Source organism: Pisolithus orientalis (genome assembly GCF_024613125.1).
Source record: "Pisolithus orientalis strain OTSU chromosome Unknown F5J12scaffold_28, whole genome shotgun sequence".
Taxonomy (NCBI): Eukaryota; Fungi; Basidiomycota; class Agaricomycetes; order Boletales; family Pisolithaceae; genus Pisolithus; species Pisolithus orientalis.
Genome location: NW_026260809.1, coordinates 209,707 through 232,336, shown reverse-complemented (window position 1 = coordinate 232,336; position 22,630 = coordinate 209,707). Strand labels below are relative to the sequence as shown.

The 22,630-nt window shown below is 50.3% G+C and overlaps 6 protein-coding genes across 6 annotated transcripts; 5 read left to right on the top strand and 1 right to left on the bottom strand.

Annotated features, from left to right (window-relative positions):
- The first annotated feature begins 613 nt into the window (after positions 1–613).
- On the top strand, positions 614–1,942 carry F5J12DRAFT_276057 (uncharacterized protein). The gene is made up of 2 exons (XM_051738704.1): positions 614–943; positions 996–1,942. The coding sequence occupies exons 1-2, from the start codon at positions 682–684 to the stop codon at positions 1,694–1,696; spliced, it is 963 nt and encodes a 320-aa protein (XP_051597538.1). The 5' UTR covers positions 614–681; the 3' UTR covers positions 1,697–1,942.
- Positions 1,535–9,058, top strand: F5J12DRAFT_276044 (uncharacterized protein). Its single transcript, XM_051738703.1, has 6 exons — positions 1,535–4,055; positions 4,104–4,178; positions 4,231–6,365; positions 6,420–6,936; positions 7,002–8,409; positions 8,455–9,058. Exons 1-6 carry the CDS (start codon positions 1,737–1,739, stop codon positions 9,006–9,008), a joined length of 7,008 nt encoding a protein of 2,335 aa, XP_051597537.1. The 5' UTR covers positions 1,535–1,736; the 3' UTR covers positions 9,009–9,058.
- Positions 8,673–10,564, top strand: F5J12DRAFT_847811 (uncharacterized protein). Its single transcript, XM_051746402.1, has 4 exons — positions 8,673–8,970; positions 9,021–9,869; positions 9,892–10,091; positions 10,147–10,564. The coding sequence occupies exons 2-4, from the start codon at positions 9,026–9,028 to the stop codon at positions 10,300–10,302; spliced, it is 1,200 nt and encodes a 399-aa protein (XP_051597536.1). The 5' UTR covers positions 8,673–8,970; positions 9,021–9,025; the 3' UTR covers positions 10,303–10,564.
- Positions 10,565–10,591: 27 nt separating this feature from the next.
- Positions 10,592–20,526, top strand: F5J12DRAFT_847807 (uncharacterized protein). Its single transcript, XM_051746401.1, is given in 16 exon segments — positions 10,592–10,853; positions 10,885–11,626; positions 11,646–11,958; positions 12,006–12,444; positions 12,467–13,467; positions 13,524–14,255; positions 14,281–14,387; positions 14,441–15,815; positions 15,862–17,411; positions 17,462–17,843; positions 17,891–19,021; positions 19,071–19,288; positions 19,340–19,667; positions 19,715–19,905; positions 19,964–20,202; positions 20,251–20,526. The coding sequence occupies 16 exon segments, from the start codon at positions 10,634–10,636 to the stop codon at positions 20,268–20,270; spliced, it is 8,988 nt and encodes a 2,995-aa protein (XP_051597535.1). The 5' UTR covers positions 10,592–10,633; the 3' UTR covers positions 20,271–20,526.
- Positions 20,527–21,197: 671 nt separating this feature from the next.
- On the top strand, positions 21,198–22,037 carry F5J12DRAFT_724499 (uncharacterized protein; the record flags this gene model as incomplete). The annotated part of the gene is made up of 2 exons (XM_051741542.1): positions 21,198–21,699; positions 21,751–22,037. The coding sequence occupies 2 exons, from the start codon at positions 21,198–21,200 to the stop codon at positions 22,035–22,037; spliced, it is 789 nt and encodes a 262-aa protein (XP_051597534.1).
- Positions 22,038–22,092: 55 nt separating this feature from the next.
- F5J12DRAFT_724577 (uncharacterized protein) lies at positions 22,093–22,328 on the bottom strand (the record flags this gene model as incomplete). Its single annotated transcript, XM_051741547.1, has 2 exons — positions 22,093–22,209; positions 22,260–22,328. Coding segments are annotated over 2 exons (186 nt in total), but the record flags the coding sequence as incomplete, so codon positions are not given.
- Positions 22,329–22,630: the final 302 nt, after the last annotated feature.

Sequence of the window (22,630 nt, the reverse complement as noted above, 5' to 3'; positions counted from 1 at the left end):
TCATTATAATAACATCGAAATAAGGGGGTGATGATACCATGTTCATAATATCAACCCCCCAATGACACTACATTTGGTATTGCCATTTGTATTGCTATTGCGATTGCAATGGTCATCGTAATTACCATTGTGACTATTATTACATAGAAAACTTTAATATCACAACAACATTTCAATTACAAGTTTAATTGCAGCCATTGCAATCGCTTGCCACCCATTGAAATAATTTTACAGATTTTCCGACATACGGTGTTTAGATTCTGCAAAGCACTTTCCAAATCGCCGCTGAGATCTTGAGAGTCAAAGTTACGTCCACATAGACGCGGTACAAAACCTGAAGTTCGAAAAACGGTAGCCATGTGTCCCTCCAGGATTCCATTGTCATACCTCTCCTACTTGGAGTCTCGGTGAGAGTCTGGCACGATGACGCACGATAACTCTGCTCATCACGATTGCGAGAACGAGTACACTTACATTCCACCCTTCTATTATCGTGGGTTCTTCCTGACACAACTGTACCCTGAATATCGACCTATCAGAGATCGCCAGCCTCGAGGCAAAGTAGATGCCCTACGCCATATATAAACCCATGGTGATGGATCCTGTTATGGCTGTCTCTCAGCGCATCTGACTCACTCCCTGACAAGGCTGCACATCCACTTGCGACTTGAAGAGATACATATGACATTGCAATACAAGATCACCCATGTTTTTTGTCCCCTACAGCTTCCTGATGGAGATGATCATTCTCACTCAAATGATCTTGCTCTATCTGAAGCACTATGCCATTCGGCATCCAGCTACTATAGGCACCTTGATAACCCTATAAAAGGTCATTGGAAATGCGTGGAGAAGCTGTTGCACAATCTTTACGAGGCAACGCGTCTTGAACAGTTAGAAGAAACTCTCGTCTCATCTCAGCTCGAATCTATGGCAGTAGGGGGTACGTACTATATGTCGCAAGGCAGTTCTTTTCTCGTGCTGACACCATACAGATGTCGTCGCCTATCTCATCCGTGCTCAGAATGCAGCTGTTGTATTCAGAAGAGGTGCAGAGGAAACCATTGCAGAATCATTCGAAGTATCCCCTACTGTGGCGGCAGTCATGAGCTCCTGTGATAAACTCGTGTGCTCGTACCCGGGCCCCGCGATCGCCGTCCCAAATGTAGTTTTTGGTGATGCTGTGTTCCGCCTCGAGCTTGCCCATTTTCTCTGCGAGATGAACAAGGACAATCTCGATGCGGCTCCCACTACCCGCAAGGCGGGTACCACGGTCTCCGAGACGCGGGATACGGTCCACCCTCGGTATATAACGGAACTATTGACTGGCATCCTGCGAGCCGTCGGCAGGCCTGCCGATGTCCAGCGAATTAACAAACGTATCGGCGATGACGTTGTATGGCGCAATTCCCATCTCCCTTGGCGTCGCTCTTCGCTCTGGTTGATAATCAGAGTTGTCCTGCAGACTACCCTTGCACGAAATGGTCTCGGGGTAGACGTCTACAAGGCATTCGTGTTATTCTTCATGAATGGACTCGCCGGAGAAGCCGTAGGCCACGGAATGTCGGATGATGTCTTGCATTGGATATCTGCCAAGCTCAGCCGCCGGTTGATGAAGCTGGGGGAGTCGGCCCCCAACTGGTTGTCAGCCTACCGTGCTGTCGGGGTGTACAAACATTCAAAAGCTGTTGTGTAAAAGATGGAAGCAGGTGCAGGATATCGATGCTTCCTCGCCGATGTGGAATCCTGCTTCCCTCAATATCTTGGCCGACACACAGCTTTCCCTACTGAAAGGTGCTAAGTACATCAGCGGCATCCTGAATCAAAGTTACTCCGCTTTGCAGCCTGCCAGTTCTCTGACCAGCCGTCGCCCGCGCGGTAGTTTAGACAAATTTCTATCGACGATGGGCGACTTCTTCGAGGATGCTTACAAAGCTGACCCTCGAGTGACGCTCTACGATGTGGAGCGAGTAGTTCGCCACGGTATCGATGATTGGGTTGTCGCTGTCTTGGTGGATGACACCTTAATAGCATGCGAGAAGCTGGAGCTCCTAGCCAGCAAATATTCATCGGCAGCCAGGGAAACCTACAAAGGCAATCCAGAAGATTTCTCACGAATGCTTCTTACCGTAATCGAATTGTGGGTTGCAATAGACAAACTCGTCACGCGACAGATCCCCATGCTTCATGAATACTCCCCTGAAATACCTATCACTCTCCTGGAACGATTACTTCTTCGGGACGCACATGACATCCAGCGCCTTTGCCTCGTATCTGGTTACATTCGCCAACGTCACTCTGCAGCCAAGAATGGGTGGTCTGTATTTTCAGACCGAGCGGACTCTAGCAATTTTGCAGTGCGCTACTTCAACCGAGATCCTCATTTGCAAGCGCTTAGGAACCGCATTGTCGATGCTGCTGATCAAGCGCGGCGGAACAAAGTCGAAGAGCTCAGACAGGCAAATGAGCGCTTCCACGATATCACAAGGCGTGCTGCAGGCATGGATCATGTTTACAGGATTAATACGCACGGGATAGAGGAGCACCGCCCACGAAAGTGTGCGAAGTGTAAGCTTGAAGCCCAGTCGAAAATCCAGATTACGGTGCACGAATGGCCACTTCCGAAGGACCGTTGTCGTGCCGCGGCGGCCGTCTTCGAGCTACATCCCCCACCTTCGTTCGACGTGTGGCGCTCGGTCATTTGTCTCCTTCTTGTTGATATTTGTTCTCCCCCACTGAAAGAAAAACACCCTCATACTTCTCTTGGAAAATATCCTGCGTTGCACTCCTACCACACCAAGCGCACAAGATCTCGTATCGTGCTGGCGTCTGACGTAAAGCCTTTCATGAAGTCCCACTACCACTCAATCCCTGTACCTACTGTGGAGAGCAAAGTCTGCGTCAACAACGGTCTCAGCTTTTACTATTACGATGAACTTTCCCACGCTTCCGCCGCCGACGCCTTCCACTCCGTAAATGTATCTGGCCCTTGTTCCTACGAGCTCCCACCAGGGCCATATCAAAATCTGCAGCGCTATCTGCAGCATACTACCTACACGTCAAACGAAGTGCTGTGTAGTCAGGCTGACTGCCACAGTGATCTTTCTATTCACGAGTTCATAGCATATGGGCACCTACGCAGTGGTCCTTTATTGCAGTGGCTTAACATTTTGCGGGAAATTCGTGCCAATACATTAACTCTCCGCCGCGAGGAGGTCCACGTGCTGTTCGCTCAGGCAGCCAGCGAAGTTGGTCTCGTATCCGGTGACGGGAAGTTGGTATGGCATGCTGAGCTGGAACAACCACATTTCCGTTACTTGCTCTTGGGCGAACTTGAAACTCTTGTGATGACTGTGTCGGGAAACTGGCTGGAGGGTACGACAATGGATACGATTTCATTTTTGGTCGCTAGGATGCTTTCTGCAACATGCACCGTCCAAGACAGCGGCTATCGTAGGGCTCTCGACCTACTCCTTACTATTCGGGAGATGACATTCAGTTGGGTACTTGAACTCTTCTATAAACTGGAACAGGCCGTGTGCGAGGTTGAGAAGGACCAGCTTCGAGGACGTCTTCGTGACTCGGCCGCAATCTGTCGCAGCACTTTTGATGTGGATCTTGACACAGCAAAGCAGCTTCTCGGCTCCTCGCGGGCTCTGGAGATTCTAGTGTGTTGTGGGGTAATCATCCATAACAACACCCCACCGCAATCGAATGCTCTTTGTGCAATGTCAAGGCTCCTTAAAGAACGTGACTGTCGCGTATCATGGAAATTGGAGGAGCTTGTGGGCACTATGATCCTAGAAGGGAATGACGGGATTGATCTTGGGATCAAACACGTTTGGCCAGGGTACCGTAGAGGCACTCAATGGCGGAGAGGAAGCGCTAGAAATCGCGGTTGGTTCACCACCAATACGTCCAGCTCCGCTACCCAGCGTTCGCAACAAGTACACTTGGATGTTCTCAACGGCACTTTCTTGGTGGACGGACGACCGATGGGAAGACTCCCAAATGGGATCAGGGAAGATCCGATTTTTATGCTCATTTTCGGTAGCGTAAGCTTGCTATAATGTCGATCTGTTCCGTTTACTGACTTTCAGCAGCAAGCACCAGACGTCTTTCCTGGGGATATGGCTGGGATGGAATATGCTACTCGTGGTTTGATTGGCGATTACCGCGTAGGCGCTCTGGTCGATTTGTATCTGCAGGTCACTGAGATTGATCCTGCAGGTTTACTTCCGAATGGGAACAGACGGATTGAGAATCCGGGCCAAAAAAGAGGCTGACCCAGATATTTTCGAATTGATTCCTCCCAAGAAGTTAGCGTCCGATCTCCCAACTGCACTGGTGGAGAATCATGTACATTGGTTCAACCTCACGACGCGAATGATCGAGGCTCGCCCTATAGAGAATTTATGGAAGTCGTCCCCCGACAACTGGAGGCTTCAATTTTCGCCTGGAAGCCATTCGATGACCAAGGGAGATGCCAGACTCTTAGACATCCATAGTCAGACCTGGCGGATGTTGTCGGAGCGGCTTCAGCCTTTGGAAAATCCACTGAACCTCATTATCATACTAGACGGTTCAAATACCGTGTCTGTCGACTTGCCACGTTACGGTCTATCCTTCTTCATCAACGATGACAACGAGTTGGAGTGCCGCCACCCTCGTGGCATGCTGTATGACGAAACCCAATCTGCAGGAACGTTGATTGGGCTAGCAAACAAGCTTGTCTTGCGACCCAAGGCCCATTTAGCCGATGAAGATGTCCAGAGACTCATTCTTGTACCGGAAGGGGATGTATCATTCGCGAGGGAAGGTGACCATGTGCGGGTCACGATCGATATATCAGGTCCAGCGAACAGGCGGTTCCGATACCAAATATTCCGGACTGACACCAACTTCAAATGCCTGGCTGGCAATGCTAGTCTGGCAAGCAATCTTTATCGTGCCTACCTGCATGCACTGACCAGCAAACCGTGTTTGGTGGACCCTCTGACCCAAAGGACGGGTACAGAGGAAGCGCTATCCATCTTACGTTCTGCTGCATGTCGGTCGTTCATGAAGATCGACACTCGCTGTGCCAAACTACTGTGTCGCATTGCGGAACTGACTACTCAACGAACGTGGTACCCTAAACATATGAAGTGTATGCAATCCGTGCATTGGCTGACGGGACTCCCAGCCGCATCCCAGCACCACGGTTTTTATCTTGCTTGCTCGTCTATCAAGGAGATCCAGCAACAACTACAGCTTTTTCATGATAGTCAATCTACCCCACTCTTCGATGAGTTCCCACCTTGTGATGACCATCTACTTCGCCGTGCCGCAACCAGGGCTGCTATGCTTTACCCGCCGTCGTCTGATAATCCCGTTCCAGGTGGTGGATCCGACTCCGTTTACAAGGCAAGGGACGCACAACTGTCCTCTGCCAATGAACTCCGTGTATACAGCGCTGCACTTGCTGTTTACAATTGGTCGACTCAGAAACGTCCAACGAATAGCATTCAAGGCTTAGTTGAATCATGGGAAACTATGCAGGGCGGTTCGAAATCATTCTCGTTGCGTTACAGCAGAAACTGGCTATCTCCACCCCTACCTGACATTTGGCTTTCATTGTATAACAGCTGTCGCAGGAGCCAGGTAGCGCGGCACCGCTTCCAACTCATATTCTCCTTGCCTGCGATGGCATACGCCTCTCCGGACCTCAAGAACCTCATCAATACGTTACTAGCATTCGCAACGATTCCCCAATTCAAGGATGAAAATCCTCCTAACCACCCCATGTATAACCTCTCTGATGGTTACAAACCTTTTTTACATGTGTTGGACGAGTTTGTTTCTCGGCGGGCAAAACCCTACCGGGACAGCGTAACTCCACAAGAGTACAGGGAGCGGCTCCAACGGGAAAGGGGTAAAGTAATTAAAAAGGTGATAGCTGCATGGCCGTGTATGAAACCTCCTTCTTGCCGCAACTTCCTGGATCCCGCTTGGTATGACACTGATGGATTGGATTCCGATCTTTGCAAAGCGTTTGCGAGCTGCTACCGAAATATGGAATTGAAGAATCACTTGGATCGTGTGGAGTTAATTCTGACTCAAAAGGCTCCCTCGTTTCGGGAGCCTTCAACTAACAAAACTAACAAGACGACTTCGCCCGCCGACCAACCACTGGGATATTCCTTCGCACTATCCACCCAGGGTCACCACCGAGAGAACTGGGAGGTGACCCTGGAAGTCCTTTTCCGTCGCACTGCACCTGCTGTGCCACCGGATGGGGTGACGCGTCAGGGGTTGAGGCTCAACCTCCATGACAACTATGCTTTGAATCACCTCGTCCAGAACCCCTACCGGCCTCAAACGTGGTACTTGCTTTTTTACTCCTTACATCTACGTCGTTTTGACCCTTACTTATTCAGCGGATCAGAGAAAATGAGCCAGTTGATTGACAATCTTCACCAGAACGCAAACTCGGCGTTTCAGGTTATGTATGCAAATGGGCTACAAGAGAGCGCGAAACATCTTACTTATGACCGGACGACCGTGCACGTAAACGATCTCAAACGCTTGGTGGAATCATTCAGAATACATCACAAGCAAAGCAGAACAAGATACTTGTCGGCCCTAAGGTTCCTTACAGAATACTTGGGTCCGCAGACGACAAACGAGCACGGGGTCTACAGATCCGGTCGGTGGCCACGCATCACGCCGAAGATTCTCCTTGGTTGCCTCGCATCGACATCGCAAATTCCATTGCCCCATGATTGGCGAGTTTGTTTAATAGAATTTGCGAAACTTGCACTAGAGTACCAGCGTGCTCGCCGAATGCTAGCCTTCGCGAAGAATGATCAAGCCGAAGATCTGCACAAGGAAATGGAGAATACCAGTTGCGATGGTTGGGAAGCGGAGTCGTACGCCGACTGGCTCTTAATTCAGGTACTTTTATCTTGTCACCTCTTATTTTGTGTGAAGCTTATCCACTCTTGCTATTCTCGGTTCAGCTGGACGGAGATTTCCTCGTTCGTCGCGTCCAAGCACATGTTGCGTTAGAAATGATAGCTCCTCGTTCCGGCCAGAACACCGTTCTGCAGCTAAATATGGGTGAAGGGAAGTCTTCGGTGATCGTACCAGCGACGGCGTCGGTCCTCGCTGATGGAAACCAACTCGTGCGAGTGGTGGTCCCGAAAGCGCTTGCTTCCCAAATGTTCCATCTCCTCGTAGATCGACTTGGTGGACTCGTCAATCGACGGGTCTTTTACTTGCCATTTTCAAGATCGTTGCAAATCGATCAATCGGGAGCCAGAATAATCCAGGCAATCTTAGAACAGTGTATGCGCGAGCGCAGCATCCTTGTCGTGCAACCAGAACATATCCTATCTTTCAAGCTGCTGAGCGTTGAGAAGCAGCTAGGTGGTACGAAGAAGATCGCGAAGCAACTATTAAAGACTCAGCGGTGGCTCCATTCACACGCTCGCGATATACTTGATGAAAGTGATGAGATCCTGCATGTTCGAAACCAACTGATCTATGCTATCGGTTCACAGAGACCTCTGGAGGGCTCTCCCACTCGATGGTCGACCACTCAACAGGTACTTCATCTGGTAAAGAAACATGCCCCCATGCTCCACGCAGATTTCCCGCTCGGTGTAGAATACGAACAATGTCACCGCTACAGTGGAGCTTTCCCCCACATCCGCATTCTTCATGAAGAGGCAGGGAAAGAGTTGATTTCCAAGATTACTCAGGATGTCATGGACGGACGGTCAGTCAACTTCGGTCGGACGCGCCGTGTCGAGAGAAGGGCAATTTACGACTTTATCACCCGCATGGACGTTGCCTCCTCCGAAGTCCAAGTGATACGGGACTACTGCGGAGGCACCGCCATGTGGATGAACTTGTTACATTTACGTGGACTTTTAGCATCCGGGATTTTGTTGTTTGCCCTCATGGAGCGACGATGGCGCGTCGGCTACGGTCTTGCACCTTCTCGGACCATGCTGGCCGTCCCCTACCGTGCCAAGGACGTCCCAGCGCCGAGAGCAGAATTTGGACATCCAGACGTGGCCGTAGTGCTGACATGTCTCTCGTATTACTATGGTGGACTGGATCGGGAGCAGCTCATGTTATGCTTCGAGCGTCTCCTGATGCTAGATAACCCAGACCAGGAATACGAGTCATGGGTCCACGGTTGTCCCGAAGTTCCTGCAAATCTCCGCCAGATCAGCGGCATCAACGCCCAGTCTTTAGACCAGTGGAATCAGCATCTTTTCCCGATATTCTCATGCAATCAGTCGACCATAGACTTTTATCTCTCTCAGGTTGTCTTCCCGAAGGAGGCTAAGGAGTTCCCTTCGAAGTTGTCCAGTTGCGGATGGGACCTTGCAGAACAAAGGGAGCACGTAACCACTGGTGAGTACATAGCTCAGCTATAAACGCATATAATTCATTTGTTAGGATTTTCTGGGACGAATGATGCGCGCTATCTGCTGCCGACTTCCACCATACAACGAGACCTTGATCATCAACGTGCTACCAATGCGAAGGTTCTCGCCTACCTCCTTGGGCCCGAAAATGACGCATACATGCGAACGTCGTGGTCAGATGGCCGGCGACGAACAGCTGGTGAATTCCTTGCGCTTGTAGTGGAACAAACACCAGAAATACGTGTGATACTGGACGTCGGTGCTCAAGTCCTCGAGTTACAAAACAGTGAATTTGTGGCGCTCTGGTTGGAGCTGAAACCCGATGCACTAGCTGCCATATACTTCGATGACGACGACGACCTGACTGTCCTCTCTCGTGATGGGACCACGCAATCGTTGTTAGAGTCACCGTACGCAAGTCGACTGGACGAGTGTGTAGTGTATCTCGACGATGCACACACACGAGGCACCGACGTTAAGTTTCCAATTGGCTTCCGTGCAGCAGTCACGCTAGGGCCCAAAGTTACAAAAGACCGCCTGATCCAAGGTATGACTCTGGAATCGGTTGATAAGACGTCCCCCTGATCTCGGTGCCAGGTTGTATGCGCATGCGCAAACTTGGACATGGGCACTCCGTGATGTTTTTCGGTCCTCTGGACGTAGACAGGCGTATCTGCAATGCAGCTAGAAAAAGTGATGGAGACACAATACATCCATCAGACATCTTGCTGTGGGCCATGGGCGAGACCTGCGTTGAGATCCAAAACAACGCTCCCTACTGGGCCCAGCAGGGAAGAGACCACGCTTCGCGGTACCGTGCATGGTCGGAGTTCTGTAGCGACGAAATAACTTCTGAAGAGCTCGCCACAACCTGGCGTCGGCCAGATGCGAAAACCCTGGAAGAACTGTATGCGCCATCCAATCGTGCGGACCAACCAATACTGTCTATCCCGGCAATCGATCAACGGTGCCGAGGGCTTGGCGTTTCCTCCTCAGCCAACTCAAATATGAACGAGGAACAAGAGCGAGAAATTGTACACGAAATAGAACGCGAAACACAAGTAGAGCGACCCTCGCCAGCAAGAGCAGCTGAGCATCAGGTCTCTGCGTATGTCCGTCGATTCGTGCACAGTGGCATCGTTGACCCTAATTCAACTTCCTTCATTCTGATGTTTGATTCATTCTGCGACACGAGAGCACCTACTCAAGAAAAGAACGTGTGGTCCCGACGCGCCTTCGCCACCTCCGACTACTGTACTGTGGTGCAGAAACGAGGAGGAAAAGGAAAAAGAAAAACAGGAGCGGATGTTGGTGAATGCCTCCGTCCAGTTAACTGGATACTCTCGAGTCAGTCAAATGGAGACCCCATTCTCGTCATCCTTAGCCCATTCGAGGTGAACGAGTTATTGCCGAAAATCAGAAGCAGCGGATCCGTATGTCTTCAGCGTCTACACGCCACGAACCCAAGCAAGGATGCGTCCGTGTGACGACTTGCTTCTATACACGATCCCTCGTGCTCGTTCCGACTGTATTGCACCCTCTTCACTTGTCGACCAGGTCAATCTGTTTGCTGGACAGCTGTACCTGCGCGACTACGACACATATCTTCGACTTTGTCGCTTCCTTTGTGTCTATGCCGACGATCTCGCCGATGAAGGAGACTTGGAGGTCAATAGCGATGGCTTTATAGCTCCTGCACATCGCCCCCTGAAGGCACAGTCAGGATGGCTCTTTCCAGAAGTCACCACTTCCTTTCCTCAAGCATGTTACCAACTTGCGTAGGAGAGGGATGAGCTTCGCACCAACACACATAGGAAGAATTCTGAATGGACGATTGTTGAAGGAAGAAGACTTCGAAGACCAGTTGGATACTGAGTAGGACGTAATTGTACCTCTCATCAAATTAGGATAAGCTGCTACAAGGGGCACGTCGCCCTGTCCAGTCTCACTTGCCTTCTACCACTACTGATATGCCGGATCATCTACGTTTTCTTCTGTTTGTTTGGTTCGTACTCTTCGATACCTGAAAATTGGCTTGAAGTTTGAAGTTTGAACCTGTGAGCTGCCTTGTAGCGTAGTCAGCTTATCCAAATCCTCGTTCGACGCGAGACGCGGACTGCGTTACGTAACCAACATACAGCAAGAGGTGGCAGACTTTCAAGTGGCGTCTCACATGCCACTTGTAATTGTCCTTGTCTTTCCAAGATTCCATGTCGAACCTAAAGACGGTGGTGGACCGTCTCAGGAGTGAAAAGGTCAAGGAAAGGCAGGAAGGGATAGCAGCGCTACGCTCCACTTTTGCTCGCGAAGACGCGGTCTACAGCATCGAGGATGGACGCGGCTGGTTGGTGTTGTACCAGGCTCTGTTCACCACGGTCAAAGTCGAAAAGTTAGACACGGCCAAAAAGGCGGGGAAGGCGGGGACGGCGGGTGCGGACCGCTCAACGTAGGCTCGTTGAAGCCGCTGCCGCGGTCCGATGGCTTGTCGAAAGGAGCGTACGGTGCCTCAGCAAGAGGGCACTAACGCCGCTTCTCGAACACCTCACGCAAATGCTCGTACATCGTCATGAATTGTTCTCGCCGATAGCCTTGGACTATCTCAAGACGATCAGGGTACTGCTCTCGTGGACACCTCACATGGACCATGTCAACTTGGAAACCTGGCTGAAACTAGTGGAGATCTGCTTCAACGTCGTCCTGAACGAACCGATGGACAAGGAGCTTGTGCCTTCTGAAGAAGACAATTCGTCTGGGGAGAATTCAATGTATCAAAGTGACAGTAACGACGATGATGCAGGTAGTTCGTCTACTCCAGCCCAAACACGAAAGAGGCATCTCGCAGAGCGTGCCACGCCAGGTTCAACTGACAGCTCGCATCGTTTCCGGCGGTCTGCACGACGTACCGTTTCCCTCGAGCAAGTCGAATGTACGGCTCTCCTCGCACTTCTCTTCCGTCATCCTGCCGCACCGTTCCTGGCCACAGTTGACAGGAGTGACCCCGACAGGAAAGGAAACCTCATACCGGTACTCATCGCGTCCGCCTTATTCAAACGCATGAAACGATTCTTGGAATGTTACCCCACCGACACATCGCTCCATCACGACTATCTTCTTGCTCTACGATCATTTCTCTCCCAAGTATCCCTTAATTGCAAAGACGAGGTTGACGACTTGGCCCGCTCTTCGTGGGATGCATTGGTAGGGTCTTTGGGGGACGAAGAGCAAACAACTCAAGGAAAGTCTCGTTGGGATTTTTCGGATCTTGTTCCCCTTCATTACTGTAGCCCAAAGCGCACCATCATATGGATGGGCAGATGCAGTCCAGAACCTCCTGGTCCTTCTAAATGGAGAAGCAGAGAGCAAGTGGGGCGTAGACGGCCTTTTTATCGATTCGCTCAGGTTGGATGTTTCTCCTGCCGAAGTCGGCGCTGGAGAGATTTTTGTCTCGCATACATTCAGAGCTGGCTGGAACTTCGATACCAACCAAGCTCTAGCTTGGACTCTATTAGAGCTTCAAGCAGACTGCATCGAGAAGGCACGCTTTACTACCTGTTGCCAACGCAAGTTGCTGACTCTTCTCAGTTATTTAAACACTCAGAGTCAGTCCATGTTGGTACACCATCATTCTCGTCCACCACAAAGCGGATGAAACGGGAAGACCCAATATGTGCCTTGCTGCAGTCGATACGATCTACGTCTACAACTAACGTTCGCGTTTACAATTTACAAATTCTACTCTTCCTTATCGATCGGCACTGGGCCGAGTTCCACAACGCACTCCAGAATGATATCATCAATGTACTTCTGCAATTGATCTCAGTTGACGACGTGTCGATTCAGTCTTGGATCTTTCTGTCTCTTGCAGCCGTCGCACGCTGGGACGGCGAGGACGGTGTCTGCCATTCGGGAACTGTTTCTGCTACTGCTGTCCGCACTGACCGGCGCGGTCCTACGACCTGGGATCCAATCTGGACACATGCCGTGCGTCGTGCTAACGTGCCCGTGGTCTGTAGGGCAGCGTGTCACACTGCCTACCTACTCAGTCGGGCATGCGAAGCACCTTCTTACGTCACACCGAGTTCTCGCTGAGATCGAGACATTCGCAAAAGATCTCGACCTTCAAGGCCCCAACTTTCCTTATGATGCCGTCTGCATGTTTTTGGCACAGTGTTTGCGCGTAGCAAGTCAGGATGTCCGGTTATATCGCATGCAACTGGAGGAGAAGGTTTTGAGCTGGCTACTGGATAACTGGGCGATAGGGGTTGTGACCAGCAATGTTAGCGGGAAAGCCCGTCTACCACCGCATACGATCAATGATTTTCTCAATTTGTTGGGCAGCATATGCGGTTACAGGCAGCACACAGATCTGATCTGTGCCTCGCCGCTGCCGGACTGCGAAATTGCGGAGGTTATGGAAGAACAACGCAAGACTAAAATCATCCGGGATTACTTGCTATTTGCTAAACTTCCTCAAGTTCCCCATTGTAAGGGCACGGTTGAGGATGTGGCTTTGGTTTCCTCGGATGAGTTGCTTTCCTCGAGGTTGGATCAAGAACCTGTTTCCCCCCGTGGACGTGAACGGCGTGTTTCCATCTTTCTGCACAAAGCCATAGAATCTTTGGTGGTGGGATGGGAAGTTGCTAAGGTTAATAATTTTACTCATGCTGCCGCCGAGGAGATCCGACAGTCACTTGACGTTGCCATCACTGCTATCATCTTTGACTCGTTGCAAGCTTCAAACGGAACACGGAGCAATCGTCGGGTTGTACAGTTGGCGGGGAAAGTTGTAGTGCTTCTCGCGCCTCTTTTAACTGACTCTCGATGGACCGCTGAAGAAAGACTCCTCATTTTGAAGGCGTTTGATCCGCTTATTCTTGACGGTGATTCAGGAAATGACGAAGAGTGGGAGGCGATGGTTGTTCCAAGCGTCGACTCTGGGATTAGATCGCATATTTTAAATGCTCTCAGAGCACGCCTGTCTTGTGATGTGCGATCCCGTGTGCAGCGCCGGAGTCTCCAGCGCATGATTTGGAGAAACGCAGACGTTAGTCCCTTCTCAGTATGCTGGAGCTCTAACTGCTAACTCCCGTTAATGTTCAGATCCAAGATGATTTTGCGGTCGTATTTCAAAGCCTCAACCAGTTGCTTTGTGTCCTTATAGACCAAGTACCCCACGACGAGGACTCGAACGCTGATGAAGAAGGGGATCGTTTTGAACCAATCAGGACTGCTCGTGCCGCTATGCCGGCGGATGATGGTTTGCAGGATCACTCCTTGGCCGTTCGGCGCTTGGTGGAGATATGCGTTATTTTCCTTTCCGTCGTTCCTGCGCTGCAAAATCCAGTGGGTGAAGTGACCCACAACAAGGAACTCGTTAAAGTGATGACCGACTGTTCTGAAGAGAAGTTACTGGTTCTAGGGCCTCCCCTGTTGACGGTCGTATGCAAGAGGTTACTAAACCTCAATGCCCATATCTTGGATACCCTATTGGGCAAATGCGCTGATCTCCTGCAGCGTTATTCCCATGCCTTCAATGCACAGTTCCATCTCCTAGTCACTGACCTGCTGAAATGTACCATGCACATCTGGTTGGAGAAGAAGGTCGCCGGTTCTGCATTGGGTGACCACGTTCTGGATCTTTGTGCTTGGATTTCAGGCATCGCGAGGAAGAAAGTAACATTCTGGAAGGTCCGTGATTTGGTCGTCCAGTTCACGGCAATGCTGCTCGCGGAGGATCCTTCTCAGTCATTCTGGCCTGCGGAAGATGGGGAAGAATCTGTCAGTCGACCGTTGCACATTTTGTTGGCATTGAATGCCGATGAGGATATTCGGGTTCGATTTTCGTGCAGCCGTTAAGACGGCTAACTTATTTGCCCTGCGCGAGGATGATGGTACTCGGGACTTTGGGAACCTTGACTCGTTTTATACCAGCGTTCATGAGTCGCTCCCCAGGGATCTTGCCAAGTAAGTGCAACCTGCAAACCCCGTTTATGAGTACTGAGAATGTCATCCTTCAGACGCGAGTACATGTTCACAAGGTCCCTGTGTTTGGGGAACATTATGATCGCTAGTTCATACGTGCGTCGCGGTCCGTACTGGCACCTTCTAGAAGTCGCTTTCCATAGCCCTAGTTATGCACGTCACATCCAAGTCGTACTCAACGGTGTATCCATGAGGCTTGGATTGTCCGACTCGCACGAACTCTTCGAGGCTTATGCATCTCAGATTGCGTTCTCTATACGACAAAACTTCTACGACGTCTTGCGCCTACCCCCCAGTCTACTGGGCTATGACAACAGAAGAGCTTGTGCAGAAGCAGCGTTTCGCTTATGTACGCCTGCGAACCTGATGGTGGACGGCGGTTCAGATGCTGTGGCCCATGGACGGACGCTGTTCAATAACCATTGCACTGCTATTCAAAAGACAGTTCACGAAGGCCTCCTCACGTGCGTCGGAGACCTTATAGGCCTGCAACTCGTTTGTTTCATGGATCGTCCTCTGGGGAATAGTGGCTCTGTAACGCAACAGCTACGAGAGGTCCTTACGTCAATTGGCTTGAACTTCCCATCTCAGGAAGCCTTCGTGGAATGCGTGAGAGAGAACGTTGCGGGCATTGCTGTCGCTATCGTTCGCTCACTCGGCGACCAAGACTTTTCGGAACGGGGTGCCATAGTCACTGCACTTCGTAAAGTCACCTCCACTGATACCACGGGTACATTTTTATCTCTCAACCAGTATCGCCAAATAGGCGATTTCAGGTACCATCCCCCGAACCTTCCCCGTTTCGGCACTGGCACGGTCCTGCGAGCCTTGCAGTGGTGCATATCGTCTTCAAAGCGGGAGGATGCGGCCGCCATATCTTTCCACGTTCTCCACCAGCTCTTTTCTGAGTTGCATTTGACCCCGTTCGTGAATGAACAGCATCGCTTACTCAATGGGATCGCCCTGTTGGTGTCGGTTCGTCATTGTGACTTCGGTGACCCGACGCTCTTGCACACGTTTGTTCAGAAGTCGAGTCTTCTGCTCGCGCAATCCGACTTAATTACAGCTGGCCAGTCCTTCCTTGAGTGGGGCTTCTCTATCTTTCGGAAAACACACCAGGTTGACCAAAGACTGCCTAATATTCTCGCTCATGTTTGTGCGTTGGTTGGTGATCTCCAGTCTGCTTCGACGTCGGCGTCGGCAACGGCTGGAAAACTTCGTAGTTGGCTCGATGAGCAGGCGCTATCGCTATCTCAGGACCAGAAGATCAGGCCCATCGTTCTCAAAGCCCTACCAGTGTGGTCTCATGAGCCTTCTTCGGAGCTCTCAGCACTAGTTGAAGACCTCAGTGCTGACGACCTTTCAGCCACCCTTAGTGATCACCGCATCACCTCTAATAAATTCCGGCTTGTACGACAATTAAATCGACTGGCAGAACAGCACGCCTATTGTCGAGTGCGGATTTTCCACTAGTGATTTTTGGCGACTAAAGGACAACATTCCGCCCAAAGGACGGCTGTCCCGTGGCGATATTGATGCTTTCGCGTCCTTGCTTATTGCCAATGCTGGCAACATCTATAGCTTTAGAAGTGAGCCTGCGTTCCCGCAGACCCTCCGGGCCAGACATTGCAGGGGTACGAAACGTCAAGAGGATGAGAAGACAGAACCTGCACCACAGCATGCTATCTTGCAAACCTTACTTGCGATGTTGGACGATGGCGATCCATCAGAAGTAAACTTGGTTTACCTCGCCCTGAGGTCCCTGATATCTGTTGCATCTCCTGGTATTCTTTCGTTTCAACTCTGGCCTACTGAATATCGCACACCAATTGAATACTTCCAACGTTTTCCCGTACCGCCGTCCAACGCCCGGCAAGCTCGTACCATTGATCAGTTGGACGCCATATGGCCACAGAACGCCGACTTTCCTCAGTGGATATGCTCTGTGACTACCTTGTTGGCTGATATCCTCGCATCCAAGGATAATTTCTATGCTCAGCTAGTTCCGCTATTGCAAAGGAACACCCTTTTCGCCGAGGAGGTCCTTCCTGTTCTCGTCCACACATTACTTCAGGCGGAAAGAGCTCGAGCTATTGAGGTTTCTGCCAGGAAGGGGCTATCGGACTATTTCACGAATGTCCTCCGGACTGAGGAAGTCAATCGCCTTTGCTTGCGTGCCATCGTCGATGTCATCCTTCATTTGCGTAATTTCGAACCTTCCAACTCCACAGACCAATTAGCGCATGATAAATGGCTCGACGTCGATTTCCATCTTCTTGCTAGGAGCGCCGTCACTTGCGGTTCATACACTACTGCGCTGTTATTCTTAGAACTGGCGTGCGAGTACCAGCAGCTCAACATGGATGCCACTGGAGGCGTCGAGCACTTGCTCTTCGATATATACAGTCACATAGACGAACCCGATGGCTTCTACGGCATCAAAACCACGGACCTCCGCCATTTCCTGATCAAAAGATTCCACCACGAAAAGCAATGGGAGAAAGCATTTCGTTTCCACGGCGCTGCCCTTGAAGCTGATAATCACGGGTCGATCGACGCAGATGGTCTACTACAGTCGTTCCATGCTTTTGGATTTGACCATCTTGCGCTCCGTGCTCTCCAAAGTTCTCAGGGTGGCATTGATTCTGATGTGGGGTCTTCGACTATGTCGTATCAGCTTGGGTGGCGAACGGAGACTTGGGACCTCCCTGATAGTGGACAACAGCATTCCAGCACTACATTGTACCGTGCTCTGAGAGCCGTTCACCGTGAAAGAAACCATAAGGTGGTTGACGCCACAATCAATCAAGCGCTTTGTGACATGATGGAGCGCCTGCTTACCCTCGGTAACGAGGATATCACAGAGATCCGCGAAGTTGGCCGAAACTTCATGTGCCTTAGCCAGATAACCCGGTGGAGAAGCGGTAAGCTCCAGGAATACCTCGATTCCAAAACTTCGGATGCGCGAGCATTCTCTCATCTGGTAGACATCGATCCGGATTTCGAGTGAGTTACATTCATCCTTCAGCGTTTTCGTAGTCTAAAATTGCGAGCAGATTTTTGGATCTTGAACGAATACTCGCCACGAGGCTTTCTTTGGTTCGCTCGGTAAGGCAAAAGGAAGAGCGGGAACAAATTGGGGAGCTTATCAGTCCGTTCACTCGGACTCTCATCGATGTGGAAAAGCGCTGCCTTGTCCGACTTTCTGTAGCTGCTAGGAAATCCAATCAGCTCCAGGTCGCATTAAACTCAATCATGAAGGCCCAGCAACTAGAAAAGACCCCCTCCTACGAGATTTCGCAGGAATTTGCCAATGTTCTGTGGTTACAGAGAGAGCAGAAACTCGCTGTCCAATTCCTGAAGGATCTTCTCAGCCAGAAAAAGGCAGAGCCTGGTTCTAAACCTACAATTGAGGAAGCGATGACCATGGCTCGTCTTGTAAGCGCGATCTTTCTCTTCAGTTGCTTTTTATCTCATACATGCAGGGCTCTTGGATCTCGGAGGCATGTATGGAGAAACCGACGGACATCAAGCAGAACTTATTTGACGCGGCTGTTCAGGTCGCAGCCTGTGCAGAAAAACGGATGCCAACACGCAGCGACTCATGCGCGAGTATTTACCACAAGTGCGCTCAATTCGCTGAGCGTCAGTACCATGCCATTCTCAAGTCACCCGATGGCGTGCGATGGAAGGTTTATGTGGATAGAAAAAGACAGGAGATCAAGCAGATGGAGACTCAGCTCCGGGGAACACAAATGAGTAGTCATGATTATGGTGTTCTCGTCCACGAACAGACAAAAGCACGAGCACTCCTGGCAGAGGATGAAGATGCATACGAACGGCACAACGGAGCTCTGGTAACATTCCTCGAGTCAGCTATTGACATGTATTCACGCTGCCTGGCTGCGTCCGATGGATTCGACGACGATGTCCCAATCCGCTTCAGCTCCCTTTGGTTCGCCAGTTTCGATGACGAACGCTTACAGAAAGGGATAATGGCTGCAGTAGATCGCATTCCCTCAAGAAAATTTGTGTTCCTATCCCACCAATTATCTGCTCGCATATCACGTCCTATACATGGCGAAATGCCGAAAAGCCAACAGATTCTGCAGCGTTTGGTCCTCCGCATGTGCCAAGAGCACCCCTTCCATAGTCTCTATCAGGTGTATTGCATACGTCCAGAAGGCTCCGTTCAGTCCGGGAGTATGAGGAGAACATCCTCACGACTAGAGTCTCCCACCTCCCAAACTGATCGAGGATTGGCTGCTTCCCACATCTTCGATGTCCTTCTCGCTGATCCCAACCACTCTGCGAGAACCAAAGCTATTGAACAAGTCTGTAATGCATCCTTGCAGTGGGCCAAATATCCCATCAAGGAGCTCACGGGTAAGAAGACCAACATCATTCTCAATGTTCCTGAAGGCCTGCTCATCCGTCAACTCCGCAACATTCATGTCCCTGTATTAACGTCTCACCCGCCCATTGATCCTACACTTAGGTACGACAATTGTGTCTGGATTAGCCACTACGACAAAACTTTCCAACCCGCCGGCGGAGTTAACATGCCGAAAATTAATACATGTTACGGTACTGACGGACAGAGATTCAAACAGTTGGTATGTGGTCCTCTTCGTTTTGCCATCGGCATCACGTTACGTTTCCTAGTTCAAGGGGGAAGGAAACGACGACCTTCGCCAAGATGCTGTCATGGAGCAAGTTTTTGACCTGGTTAATACCGTTCTGCGACATGACAGGGAGACAAAACGCCGGGACCTGAAAGTACGGGGGTACACGGTTTTGCCTTTGGCACCTCAAGCTGGCGTCATAGAGTTTGTGGGCAATACCAGCCCCCTTGCTTCTTGGCTGCAACCTGCACATAAAAGGTGCGTCTCCCGTGTTCACCGACCGGCCAGCTAATTTGATACCATGTGAAGGTATCGACCGAATGACATGGATCACCATCAGGCCACGCGGTATCTCAGTCAGACGCGAGAGAAGTACAAAGGAAAGACAGAAGCCTTAGTGGCAGCCTTCAGTGAGATTTGTCGACGCATACAGCCTGTCATGAGACATTACTTCCCTGAGAAATCCAAAACTCCTATTGCATGGTTCGCAATGCGGCTCAACTACACGCGAAGTGTGGCAACCACTTCTATCGTGGGACACGTATTGGGTCTGGGAGATCGACACATCTCAAACATTTTGTTAGACAACAGATCTGGAGAAGTTGTCCACATCGATCTTGGTATAGCCTTCGACCAGGTACGGAAGAACGAAGACAGTAGGATCATTCGCTGACAATGCTACAGGGAAAGCGTTTGCCTGTCCCAGAACGCGTTCCGTTTCGCATGACCCGTGACATGGTGGATGGTATGGGTTATTCTGGGACGCAAGGAGTCTTCCAGCGCTGTGCAGAGGAGACCCTCCGCGTACTTCGTGAGCAGTCAGACGTCGTCATGACCGTCCTCGAAGTCTTCAAGCACGATCCCCTGCATTCATGGTATGTTTGGTCTCTTTGTACCGTTTGCCCGATGGTAATCACTCGAGATGACTCTCAGGACCGCGAGCGAACTCAAATTGAAGAAGATTCAAGAGAGCGCAGTGGGACCTCCGCAGCAACTCAATCCCCTTGCGGAGCGACCCGACTTCGATATGAAGAGTGGGTCGGCGGAGGCTGCAGAACGTGCTCTGGGTTCAGTTGCACGCAAACTTGACAAGTCGCTTAGCGTAGAGTGTACCGTCAACGAGCTTATCGCGGAGGCCACAGACGTTGTGAACTTGGCGACTATTTATTATGGTGAGATATTTCTTTCCTTAGGCACCTCAAAATTCCTGACTGTTTTAGGCTGGAGTCCGGACTTGTAGGGTTCTCTCTATCCAGTAGCAACTAGCATTTTGTCATGATACAGGATTCAGTTTCCTTCCGCGTTGCACTTCCTGCACTTCCTTTTTTTTCCCCACCATCAGTGGGTACAATATATCATAGCAAACCCTCAGCGGATCGATTACGAACAAATCCATCCGCTATTACCTGTGATGACCCGCATTGCCATGTAGCCCATACACTTCCATAACATTGACTGTCCACGATTTGAATGCTTACGGTTGGCCTGTGCTGCCGCTTGTGAATTCATCAGTGATGAAGACAGCTAGCTACCTTCGCAAAGTTTACCTCTTGTGTAATTACAGTTTGTTCCGATTCTGAGCACCAGCTTCGGAACAGGCTGTAACAGTTCAAGATGCAACTGAGGGATCTCCACATTTATATGCTTACCACAGGAAACAAGCTCATTTTGTACATCGTCAGCATCTGGTTCGATGAGTTGAACCGTTGGTACACAGTGTGACCATCAAGAAAAATAGTGTCTGGGGTCACAAGTATGCGTAGTACGTCGAGACCATGTAAATTTTGACCAAAGGGAAGGTGGCTTGAAGAAGGGGAGTCTCAATACCAGGAATTGTGCAGGCCGAGAGTTTTTGCAAGAAAATGAAATAGGGTTACGAGCCGTCCCTTTTTGCAAAATGATCCAAGTCGTAGATATTCAGAAAGGCAACATTACCTGACTATGCGTGGACTTCGAATCGCTTACCGTCGAGCGTTGTCGTGAAGCCTTTCAGTTGTCCGACCAGCACAGTCCCTGTAGAGCGCCATCCCTCACGTGACCGCGACAAATCGCGTCGACGCGCGACCTTCTCTGCAAGCTTGCAACGCCACGTTACTGTAAGCAGCGCCGTTCCAAATTCCAATCCACCACCCTGACCTCTAGTAGATTTGGTGCTGCCTCGCTATAAATGTCTCAACAGAAATCTTCACAGTCGGGGCTTCGGACAGTAACACGGGACTTCTCGTCCAGCACAAAGGCTAAGGACGAGCCGATATCATGGCCGAAGACAAACGAGCCCAGGGGGCAGCGTTTTAAGGATATTGAAGCTGGTATTTCGCAACGAGAAGTTTCTATCCCACCGCAGAGCAATGAGAATGAGAATGTTGCACCTACGCATATAGTCAGTGGTAGTAAACGACTTCTTGAAATAGCTCTGGAAGATCTTCAAGCCCCGAAGAAACGTCAGCTGCCTCCCAATTGGCAGGAAGATCCCCCCACGAGGTCCCCTTATTTTTCAAATGCATCGTACGCGAAAAATCCAAAGGCTCTCTCGCAGACACGGGCCGAACCAATCACTTTGGCAAACGTGACTTCTAACACCGCATCCAAGATAGTTCTCAGTCAAGAACAGACCCAGATTCTTCAACTTGTAGAACAGGGGAAAAGCTTGTTCTACACGGGTAGTGCTGGTGCGCGAAGCTTCTGGTCGTCAGTTTGCTTCGGTTCTAACCGCTTATCAGGTACTGGGAAGTCGGTTCTCCTCCGGGAGATCATAAAGAGTCTTCAAAAGCGCTACTGCAAGTCACCGGATGCAGTTGCTATAACGGCTTCGACTGGTATGTGTGCGTTCCATGCAAGTAAAGTTTTTCCATTAATCCACTCGAAATGTAGGCATCGCTGCATGCAACATAGGCGGAGTAACCATCCACTCTTTTTCAGGAATTGGCATCGGAGAGGGTTCCGCAGAGGATCTTTCTGTCAAAGTTCGGAAGAACAGGAAAGCTACTTCGCGGTGGATACGCACTAAAGTTCTGATTATTGACGAAGGTCTGTAATACCTGCGTCTACTCATAATCCTTGAGTTAAAGCAACTTTCTAGTTTCCATGCTCGATGGTGACCTGTTTGACAAACTGGCGAAATTAGGCAGTATAATTCGAAAATCTTCGGTACCCTTCGGGGGAATACAGGTTCGATATTTCTTATTTCTTGTAGTCCCTATTCTCTGACCCTGCGGCAGGTCGTTGTCACTGGCGATTTCTTCCAACTGCCACCGGTTTCGAAAGGAAGCAGCGCGGCAGTCAAATTCGCTTTTGAAGCTCAATGCTGGAGCCAAACCATACAACGAACGTTTAACCTCACCAAAGTCTTCCGCCAAAAGGACGAAGGTCCGTACGTTCCCGCAAACAGAAAAGTAGTTTTTAATGAAGCTTTCTTTCCCCCAGAGTTTGTGAATATGCTCAACGACATGCGGTTTGGGAAATTATCTTCCCTCTCAATTGATCGGTTCAAGTCCCTGTCTCGTGCCATCGACTACAGAGACGGCATAGGACCCACAGAATTGTGAACTTCTACCCGTTCCCTAGTAATTCAGCTCACCTATCTCTTGTCCGTAGATTCCC

What these genes read in the sequence shown, in the direction of transcription:
- F5J12DRAFT_276057 (XM_051738704.1), top strand. Translation starts at nt 682, where the DNA reads ATGACATTGCAATACAAGATCACCCATGTTTTTTGTCCCCTACAGCTT. An exon ending in CGAATCTATGGCAGTAGGGG is followed by an intron (nt 944 to 995) that starts GTACGTACTATA and finishes GACACCATACAG; the next exon opens with ATGTCGTCGCCTATCTCATC.
- F5J12DRAFT_276044 (XM_051738703.1), top strand. Translation starts at nt 1,737, where the DNA reads ATGTGGAATCCTGCTTCCCTCAATATCTTGGCCGACACACAGCTTTCC. An exon ending in CCCTACCGGCCTCAAACGTG is followed by an intron (nt 6,366 to 6,419) that starts GTACTTGCTTTT and finishes TTACTTATTCAG; the next exon opens with CGGATCAGAGAAAATGAGCC. An exon ending in CCGACTGGCTCTTAATTCAG is followed by an intron (nt 6,937 to 7,001) that starts GTACTTTTATCT and finishes TTCTCGGTTCAG; the next exon opens with CTGGACGGAGATTTCCTCGT.
- F5J12DRAFT_847811 (XM_051746402.1), top strand. Translation starts at nt 9,026, where the DNA reads ATGCGCATGCGCAAACTTGGACATGGGCACTCCGTGATGTTTTTCGGT. An exon ending in CCGATGAAGGAGACTTGGAG is followed by an intron (nt 10,092 to 10,146) that starts GTCAATAGCGAT and finishes AGGCACAGTCAG; the next exon opens with GATGGCTCTTTCCAGAAGTC.
- F5J12DRAFT_847807 (XM_051746401.1), top strand. Translation starts at nt 10,634, where the DNA reads ATGTCGAACCTAAAGACGGTGGTGGACCGTCTCAGGAGTGAAAAGGTC. An exon ending in GGGGAAGGCGGGGACGGCGG is followed by an intron (nt 10,854 to 10,884) that starts GTGCGGACCGCT and finishes GGCTCGTTGAAG; the next exon opens with CCGCTGCCGCGGTCCGATGG. An exon ending in CTCCCCAGGGATCTTGCCAA is followed by an intron (nt 14,388 to 14,440) that starts GTAAGTGCAACC and finishes GTCATCCTTCAG; the next exon opens with ACGCGAGTACATGTTCACAA.